The 10073-nt window shown below is 44.0% G+C and overlaps 1 protein-coding gene and 1 long non-coding RNA gene across 2 annotated transcripts; both read right to left on the bottom strand.

The window, feature by feature from the left end:
* Positions 1-319: 319 nt before the first annotated feature.
* Positions 320-2991, bottom strand: LOC123408875 (pentatricopeptide repeat-containing protein At1g08070, chloroplastic-like). The gene has a single exon (XM_045101910.1). The coding sequence runs from the start codon at positions 2970-2972 to the stop codon at positions 1059-1061; it is 1914 nt and encodes a 637-aa protein (XP_044957845.1). The 5' UTR covers positions 2973-2991; the 3' UTR covers positions 320-1058.
* Positions 2992-6380: 3389 nt separating this feature from the next.
* Positions 6381-9840, bottom strand: LOC123413017. Its single transcript, XR_006613661.1, has 2 exons — positions 9680-9840; positions 6381-6576 (listed from the first exon to the last, which is right to left on the bottom strand). It is a non-coding gene; the product is annotated as an uncharacterized LOC123413017 (long non-coding RNA).
* Between the last annotated feature and the right edge of the window lie 233 nt (positions 9841-10073).

Here is a 10073-nt window from a genome sequence, read left to right as displayed (position 1 = left end):
AGAACTTATATTTGAAGCCCTTGATTGTGATAACCGACTACTCATATCAACAATGAATTCCTTCTTTCCGGGGAGCTCATTCAGAAAGAACTCCAAAGTTAAGCATGCTCAACTTGGAATAATTTCAGGATTGGTGACCGACTAGGAAGTTGGTCTCAGGTGCGCATGAGTGAGGACAAAGTGCACATGAAAGACTAGTGTTGATCCGTGGGGCCAGTCTAGATTCTACCAGGAGTAACAACCAGTAACTGGCGGGTGTGTCTAGGGCGTTACATTGACAATATTGCAACTTATAGAAAAATGGCCAACAGACTTCATATCTGATAAAGGGTTATTTCTTTTGATTATATAACAAATAGTAGGATGGATATTTCCCACCAGACAGAAGAATAGAGCAGATATGCAACACAGTAGATCGAACATGACACAGAAATAAAGATGAACAGGTTCCTCTACCTTGTAAATAGTTATTTCCATCTTCAATTAATAATTTTATATCTTCATGAAGACCAATAGGTTCATGGGATGCTACTCCAGTGGCGTAATAGGCTTTTTTAAAACCTTTGATAGGCATCAGGGCACAAAACTCAGCCCTCCAGACAAAAGCTTGCCAGTATTGAAAATCAGAACGAGATTTTCCCCCATTTTGTGTTGCTTACCATTTTGAAACCATGAAGGCTAACCTTGAAATTGTGTACACCACTCCTGACAAGGACTAAATTTAAGCAAGGCCAGTGGAGAACCAGGTGTTACATAATGAACACGATCATGTTTCTTCATCTCTGAATGATTTACATACATGAAGTGCTCCATATCAAAGTCATCACCATTGCGTTTTGCAACTCTGTGCTGCCTCAGTCAGCATCCAAGCTTGTCTTGTAGAAGAACATCACGGTGAACTCTGACAGTAAAAGACAATCACAGATTTCCAGTCACTTTCGAATTTCTCAAAACTGAGCTGTTTTCTTTTTGGCTAACCTGTGCTGTTTTGGAAAAGACCATCTTCTGTCTTATAAGACTAATACGAGCAAATTCAACTTGTTTATTCACAGTGAAAGCTACCAGTAGTCTTTGCAAGAGCATTCACCATTTACAAAGTGATGGTAGCGGTTAACATCTCTTATGATGATTTCACGCTGCACAATCTGTGAAATCAGCTTGATAACAACATGACAGTCCTCACAAACTCGAAGATTCTTAGTCACAAGAAGCTTTGTCCCAGGAGGTGTACTAATGAGCCCAAAGGCAATGGCCAACCTCTCACTATGGCTTCTCACCATATTCCTCTTTTCATCGTCATCCACATTGTGAAAAACTGGTATTATGTCAGGCACATAGCCAGCATCACTCATGAGACCTTCCAATCTCTCTAACTCTCCATATATTTCATCTGATCTAGGATGAGATGCATCCCCAACTAGAAATCCATGGGTTTTCCCTTTCAACTCAATCCAACTGCAAGCGAGGATTTTTTTCAGGCCTCTATTGGTCATTAGCTTTCTCACCCTTGCAGCCTTTTCCCATTTCCCAGACTGAGCATAGATATTTGATAGATGGACATAATTACCAGCATCTTCAGGCTCGAGCTCAATCAACTTCTGCAGGGCTAGCTCACCTAGCTCAACATTTTTGTGGATCTTACAACCATTGAGAAGTGCCCCCCATATTCCTGAATCTGGTTCGATAGACATTCCCTTAATAAGATCATATGCTTCCTCAAACCTACCAGTGTGACCAAGAACATCTATAACGCAAGTGTAATGTTGCACTGTTGGCTTGATGGAGTATGCATTAACCATCAGATAAAAGAATTCTTTTGCTTCTTCAACCATCCCTCCATGGTTGCAGGCAGATAAAACCCCAACAAAAGTGATGTTGTCAGGGGTCACTTGAGCATCTCCCTTCATTTTGTTAAACAGTGCAAGCGCTTCGTCAGCATGGCCATGCATCCCGTATCCACATATCATGGCATTCCAAGAAACGAGTTCCCTCTTCATAAGTTGCTCAAAGAGAACACGAGCCACCTGAACCCACCCACTCTTGGCATACATGTCCACAAGGGAAGTTTTCAGCTTATCCTGCAGCCCAAACCCCCTCCTCCAACCAAACCCATGCAGCTCTCTCCCTCTAGGTAGAGCAGCGGCATCAGCCGCCGCTGATACTGCACTCACCAGAGTAGCGATTGTGGGCCCAATACCATTAGCAGCCATGTCGCGGCACAATGCAAGCGCCTCCATTGGTCGCCCATTCTGCCCATATGCAGCAATCATTGAATTCCACACCACAGCATCTCTCACCGCGATCCCATCAAACACCGCTCGAGCATCGTCCACACACCCGCACTTGGCGTACATGTCAACAACACCGGCGCACACAAACACGTCCTGGCCCCACCGCGTGCCCGAGACGCGCTGGTGCACCTCCCTCCCAGTCTCCAGGTCCAGGAGCGCTGCGCACGCCTTGAGCACCAGCGGGTACGTGAAGTTATCCGGCTCCACGCCGTGCTCCACCATCCCGCGGTACAGCCGCACCGCGGCCTCGCGAGGTCCCTCCCGTGCGTAGGCCCTGATCAGCACGTTCCACAGGAACACGTTCCGCTTGGGCATTCCGTCAAACAGGCGGCGCGCGTGCCCAACTTGGCCGCAGGCCGCATACAAGTCGACGAGCTTGGTGGACAGTACCGTGTCAGGGCCGAGGCCCGAGACGAGGAGCCTGCCATGGAGCTGCCTACCGGCGCGCAGGGAACCAGAGGCAACGCAGGATTGGAGGATGGAGGTGTGGTGGTGGTAGGCATGGGGAGAAGAGGCGAGGCGGGGGTTGGTGCTTGGAGGTGGTGGTGATGCTGCGAAGCCGGTGTTGGGTGGCAGAGCTCTAGCTGTGCCGAGGGAAGAGGAGAGGAGACGACGGAGACGGCGGCAGTGTCCGGCGGGCGATGGCGCCTTTCTCGATTTTGAAAGGATGGAGGGAAGCATCGTCTGGCAGCGGAGGCGGTTAAACTGCCCCCGTGCCTATTTGAGCACGTCGGATGCTAACTCACTTTGTTTAGGCTTTTTTATTAGAATCATATCCCTGCGTTTTTATTTACTCCGCATATAGCTTTGGTCAAAATCAAACTCGGTAAACTTTGGTAAAATTTATAAACAAAAATATTGGCATACACAATAACAAATAATACCATTAAATTTATTATTGAATGTACTTTCATATTATATAAATTTGTTATGATGAATGTTTATATTATTTTCTATATCCAGAGTAAATAAAAACGAAGAAAGTATATACATAAATAGTTTATCATCATTATTTCTATTATTTTAACATGCATACATACACATGCCATATCATCAAAAGGCTCACTACAAGTCTAGAACGAAAATTATCTTTCATTATTTATTAATCTCCGCTAATTCTATTTTCACATCCGCACATAAGCCATGCATACATGTCACTTTATGAAAGGACTGTCCAGCATGCATGAAAAAAAAATCATTATATTATATATATACTACCTATATTCAAAAAATAATTCTCAACTTCAAAATAATCTAATACAATATATAATATGTAATTTTCACTTATCATATATTATTAATTTAAATATTTCATACAACTAAATCTTACTAAAATGTATTACAAGATATTTTCACCACAATACGCGGGTATCATCTATTTTTCTATATGACGCTTTTTGCGTAACCTCATCTTAACTCTCAAAGAAACCTATACTTAAAGCATCTCTAGCTGACCCTGTATAATCGTCGAAATTGTAAAATTCGGGTGACTATACAGGTTTGGACTATTTTTTCTGCCAGAGCAGATACTGTAAACGCAGCCCGGTCCGTAAAACTTTTTGCGGTGGTCCGTATACGCGAGCACTTGACCGCTATATCTGCGGGTTCGACCGCTGGTTACGGTCGAAACCCTATCCCTCTGCCGCCGCGAAAAGTTCCACCACCTCACCGCCGGCGCCTCCAGTCCGCCGTCGCGCCTCCGTTCCACCACCCTTGATGGCCAACTCCGGCGGCCGTAGGAACGACAACCCGGTGAGCTCCAGTAGGATAGCTAGTAGGTCCGGTGAGCTCCAGTAGGATAGCTTACCTCTACCCCCTAGTATGTATGATCGTCTACTATGCAGTGGCGGAGCCAGGAATGAAATGGAGGGTGTGCACACCTAATTTTTTTTTCCTACCTAATCCAAGTGTCACACAAAAGTTGGCAACAATATAATACATATAGCTCAAAAGTCAGACAACATTATAGTTCCCACATGTAGCAAATTTGCAACGTTGCAAATACAAAGTCTTACATGGATACAAATATGTAGCAAACTACTACACTAAGTAACTCTACGACGTTCCTTTGCCATGAAAGCTTCAACAATGTCGTCCTCGCTTACTTTCAAGAACACATCTCGTTCAATGAATGTCACTAAGCAATCATTCAGGAGATCATCACTCATACTATTTCTCAATTTATTTTTCACTAGATTCATTGCCGAGAATACTCTTTCAACACTCGCTGTGGCGACCGGTAAGATCAATACCAATTTGATAAGCATGTAGACCAAATCATAGAGAACATGTTTGTCTGTACAAACAAGCATAACAGATAGTTCACCAATAGTATGCACAGATCTGAACCTAGCATCTTGTCTCATATCATCAATAAAAGTAGCAAGTTGGAATTCTAGCCTTACCAAATCCATGCTTGATATGTCCTGAGGGTAGAATTCAGCAAGTTTCATTACCTTGAGTGCATCATAAGAAGCAAATGAATTGGCGGGATTCAAAGCAGACATGCAAATCAACAACTCCATATTAACCTCGTCAAACCTATTGTCAAGCTCTTGAATGATTTGATCAAGGATACCAAGATATACTTCTCTTCTATAACGATCATCATTTCTTTGCACTTCATAATACCGAGGTGATCTTCCATGAGGCACATAACTATCCTCCGGTGTAGGAACTTGAATGCCATGTTTGTTGCAAAACAATGTTACCTTTGCAAGAAATTCTTCCCAACCATGAGACCTCATATGCCGCATTTTATTCTTTGCCAAACTAACAAGTGCCATTGCATTAACAATATCTTGATCCCTCTTTTGCAATGACTGAGATAACTCATTAGTGTGGCCAAGAATAACAAGCATCACATGAAGATTGAAAACAAAGTCATATGATTCCAAGGCAAAAGTCACTGCACGTATTCTTGTCCACTCACCCCTTTGTGAAGGATCTTTTCCAATAGCATCAAGTACTTCTAGTATTGTGGGATACATGGTAACAATGTGCAAAATGGTTCGAAAATGAGAACCCCATCGAGTATCACCGGGTCTAGGTAATCCCATCTCTTGATTTAAACCACTTCCACTTTCAATTTCACCCATTTCAAGTGCTTCCAAAACCTTTTGAGCTCTAACATCTCGAAGCATGTCATGGCGCTTGCAAGAAACTCCAACAATATTAAGCAAGTAAGAAACATGATCAAAAAACCATTTACATGGTTCATTTCCCTTTGCCACGGCAATAAGAACCAATTGAAGTTGATGTGCAAAGCAATGAATGTAATAAGCAGAGGGTGACTCATTCATGATCAAAGTTTTCAACCCTTTTATCTCCCCTTTCATATTGCTAGCCCCGTCATATCCTTGCCCACGGATTTGAGTAAGAGACAAATGATGATCAATAAGCAAAGATTCAATTGCAGCTTTAAGTGACAAGGAAGTTGTGTTGGCAACATGAACAACACCAAGAAATCTCTCACACCCCTTTCCAACTTTATCAACATAACGTATGCAAATAGCAAGTTGCTCTTTGTGAGATGCATCACTAGACTCATCAGCTAGGATTGCATAGTGCTCATCACCAAGATCTTCAATAATTTGTTTTGTAGTTAGTACAACACAACATTGAATAATCTGTTTTTGTATCGTTGGACTAGTCAATATGCAGTTTCCAGGAGCATTGTGCAAAACAATCTTATCAACTTCTTCATCATTTTCTGCAAGCCATTTTAGAAGTTCAAGAAAGTTCCCCCTATTACTAGATTCTTCACTCTCATCATGTCCACGAAATGCCAATCCTTGATTCAAAAGAAACCTCAAGCATCTAAGTGAATAGGTTAGCCTAGCCTTGTAAAGACGCATATCCTCTTTAGACACCCTCACAATGATATTATCAATTGCCATTTGAGGTGTCACAAATGAATTATACTTCTCTTGAGCTTGGTTGTGAATGCTACCAATGCCACCTACATGCTTGTCCAATGCATCAGGTTTGTTCCAATTTCTCCAACCATTTTTAACAAAGGCCTCACCCCTAGGCCCCCCATTAGTTTTCTCTTTGAACAAATAACACACAAAGCAATACGCCGCTTCCTTTGAGACACTATATTCTAGCCAACTATACTTTTCAAACCAAACAAAACTAAAGTGTCGGTTTTTACCATAGATTTTCCTAACTTCAAAAGCATGTCCATATGGACGACATGCTGTTTTTGCAATATATCTTCTCCGAACACTATCTTGATCATTAAAATCATACTCTGAAATAGGAGTTCTTTTCGCTGGATCACCTTGTTGGAGCATATATTGGAGCATATATCTCCATATGTGGTTTTGGTACTTGATGACAATTCCTATGGACTAATGGTTGCCTTAAGTTACATTTATAGGATTTGTCCATAGGCACTTCTTGAAGTCCATCTGTTGGGTTCAAGGAGTTTATATGATGACCAAGATGGTATTCAAGGTATTATCCAAAGAATGGTCATAGAGACGCATGGTTGATCAAGATCTCAGACAAAGAGTAAATCAAGATGATCAACACACAAAGCCTACAAGATGTACCGAGAGGGATCAAGTGATCCCATGGTATGGATTTGTCCATAGGCACTTCTTGAAGTCCATATGTTGGGTTCAAGGAGTTTATATGATGACCAAGATGGTATCCAAGGTATTATCCAAAGAATGGTCATAGAGAGACATGGTTGATCAAGATCTCAGACAAAGAGTAAATCAAGATGATCAACACACAAAGCGTACAGGATGTACCGAGAGGGATCAAGTGATCCCATGGTATGGTAAGCATTGTCCATTACGTGTTTGTGTACTAACCCATGGTCTTCGTGAGAGTTCTATGTGGGGGTTAGGTGTGTTTACATGGGCTTGCGTCAAAAGGAAGATGTCATACAACCCATGGAGTATGACGTCAAGTTGTGATCATCATCAATGGTTGATCAAGATCTCAGACAAAGAGTAAACCAAGATGATCAACACACAAAGCGTACAAGATGTACCGAGAGGGATCAAGTGATCCCATGGTATGGTAAGCATTGTCCATTACGTGTTTGTGTACTAACCCATGGTCTTCGTGAGAGTTCTATGTGGGGGTTAGGTGTGTTTCCATGAGCTTGCGTCAAAGGGAAGATCTCATACAACCCATGGAGTATGACGTCAAGTTGTGATCGTCATCAAGATTGCGACGTGCAAGTTCAAGTGGATCAGCACGAAGATAGCATGCTTGAAGCTTGCCGTCCATTATGGTGGCAATGTACTTGTGAAGATATGCTGAAGAGTGGCTCACCCATAGTGAGTATGGGGGAGCAATCAACTAGTATTCATCAAGCCAACACAATCAAGAAAGGTGGTCCATCTTGAGGAAGCCTAGATCATCATCATCTAGCTCAAGAGGATGAGGTGCAAGGTATAGGTTTGCCCTTGATAGGTTTTCTGGTTAGGATAGATTGTTGTTCTATCAAGGGGGGCTCTCAAGTGAGTAGCTTGATCGTATCGTTCGTTGAGAGCTCAAACCATTTGCATCCTTGCATCATACTTCTTGGTTCTTAGTTGGTGTTTCTCTTTGTGAGTTTTAGAGCTTATGGTCATCTTCATGACAAGCTCGAGTTCATCGAAAACGGAGTCCATATGCATCTACTATGATGTTTTCGATGTTGGAGTTTTTGCCGGTTCTTCATTCATAGAGATCTCACATCTCTATATCTTTGTCATATTCATAACCGCATGGTCTTAAGATTTCCAGTAGCTGTTTGGATAGCCCTTGTCGTCCTGAATCCAACAAGCTTGGGTTTGCTCGATTCGGAGCTCGTATGCGAAAGTTATGGCTGTTTCAGTGGCGAGCGGTAGTACCGCTGGACCTAGCGGTAGTACCGCTCGACCTAGCGGTAGTACCGCTAGAGTTGGCGGTAGTACCGCTGGCCCTAGCGGTAGTACCGCTGGCCCTAGCGGTAGTACCGCCCCTGGTCAGCGGTAGTACCGCTCCAGGAGCTTAGTATCGCCTGCCTAGCGGTTGTTCGTGGACGGACCTTTTTGCGAAGACTTTCTTGGCGGTGGTAGTGCCTTTGCACTACCAGGGGCCCAGCGGTAGTACCGCTGGGGCCAGCGGTAGTACCGCTGGAGTGCCAGCGGTAGTACCGCTGCAGCTGGCGGTAGTACCGCTAGCTGGCGGTAGTACCGCTGGAGTGCCAGCGGTAGTACCGCTGCAGCCAGCGGTAGTACCGCTGGAGCTCGGGCAGAGAGTGGGGGTAACGGTCTGATTCTTCCCCCCACTATATAAAGGGGGTCTTCTTCCCCCTTGGCCTGATCCATCCGTTGAGCTCTTGTTCTATCTCCATTGTTGACATTCTTAGAGCTTGATTACTCTCTATCCCTCCAATGATTCTTGCTTGTTCTTGAGGGAAAAGAGAGAGGAGATCTAGATCCACATCTCCACCAATCACTTTCTCCTCTATGTGAGGGGAACCCCTTGGATCTTGATCTTGGAGTTCTTTGTGAGCTCCTTGTTCTTCCTCTCATATTTCTCCATAGCTTTTGTTGTTGTGGAGGGATTTGAGTGTGAGGGACTTGACCACTTCGTGTGTTCTTGCCATTGCATTAGTTGCATCGGTTTGAGTTCTCCACGGTGATACGTGGAAGTGAGAAGTTGAGAAGCTTACTACCTTCGGTACTTAGTACCCTTGATATTGTTCTTCGTGGATGCTTTGGCGTCCTAGAAGCTTGGTGGTGTCTCGGAGCTCAATCATTGTGGTGTGAAGCTCCGGGAAGCGTCGGGGTCTCCAATAAGGTTGTGGAGATAGCCCCGAGCAATTTGTACGGGTTCGGTGACCGCCCCCAAGGGTTGCCACGTGTACGGGTTCGGTGACCGCCCCCAAGGGTTGCCATTTGTACGGGTTCGGTGACCGCCCCCAAGGGTTGCCATTTGTACGGGTTCGGTGACCACCCTCAAGGGTCCCTTAGTGGAATCACGGCATCTTGCATTGTGCGAGGGCGTGAGGAGATTACGGTGTCCTTAGTGGCATCTTGGGGAGCATTGTGCCTCCACACCGCTCTAACGGAGATTAGAATCCGCAAGGGTGTGAACTTCGGGATACATCATCGTCTCCCCGTGCCTCGGTTATCTCTTACCCGAACCCTTTACTTATGCACTTTACTTTGTGATAGACTTATTCTTTATTGTAATATATCTTGCTATCACTTAGTTGTTTATCTTGCTTAGCATAAGTTGTTGGTGCACATAGGTGAGCCTAGTTGTTTGTAGGTTTTGTGCTTGACATATTAAACGATTAGTTTTATTCCGCATTTGTTCAAGCCTAAACCTTAACTATTTTAAAGCGCCTATTCACCCCCCCCCTCTAGGCGACATCCACGTCCTTTTCACACCTGAAAAGACATGTGCACTTGGTTGTTGAGGTGATGGAAGACTTGGCGTTGCCTCCTCGATTTCAGTATCCGAATGGATAGGAGATGGGGAATTAGGACACCCCGCATTTTCAATATCTTCCGTGTGATGTTCAGTAGCAATCTTCCTCACTTTCTCTTCATGTTTTTAAAAAAGATCCAGAATGGCACTTTTCCTCTTCATGTTCTGCTTTACAAGTTGCAACTGCAAGTCTGCAATTATATCCAATCCAATGTGAATGTGTGATTATATCACTGGCTCCAATGAGAAATGCTACAGGCTACAGCCAGAGAAAAAATATGTTCCCAGTGTGCTTACCACTTTACCAGACAGAGGAGGGGATCTGACGATCTGTGCAGACCGGCTGAGGCCTGA

The sequence above is a fragment of the Hordeum vulgare genome, chromosome 7H, assembly GCF_904849725.1.
Source record: "Hordeum vulgare subsp. vulgare chromosome 7H, MorexV3_pseudomolecules_assembly, whole genome shotgun sequence".
In the NCBI taxonomy this organism is placed as follows: domain Eukaryota; kingdom Viridiplantae; phylum Streptophyta; class Magnoliopsida; order Poales; family Poaceae; genus Hordeum; species Hordeum vulgare.
The sequence above is the reverse complement of the archived record's forward strand: the minus strand, read 5'-3'. Positions and strand labels throughout refer to the sequence as shown.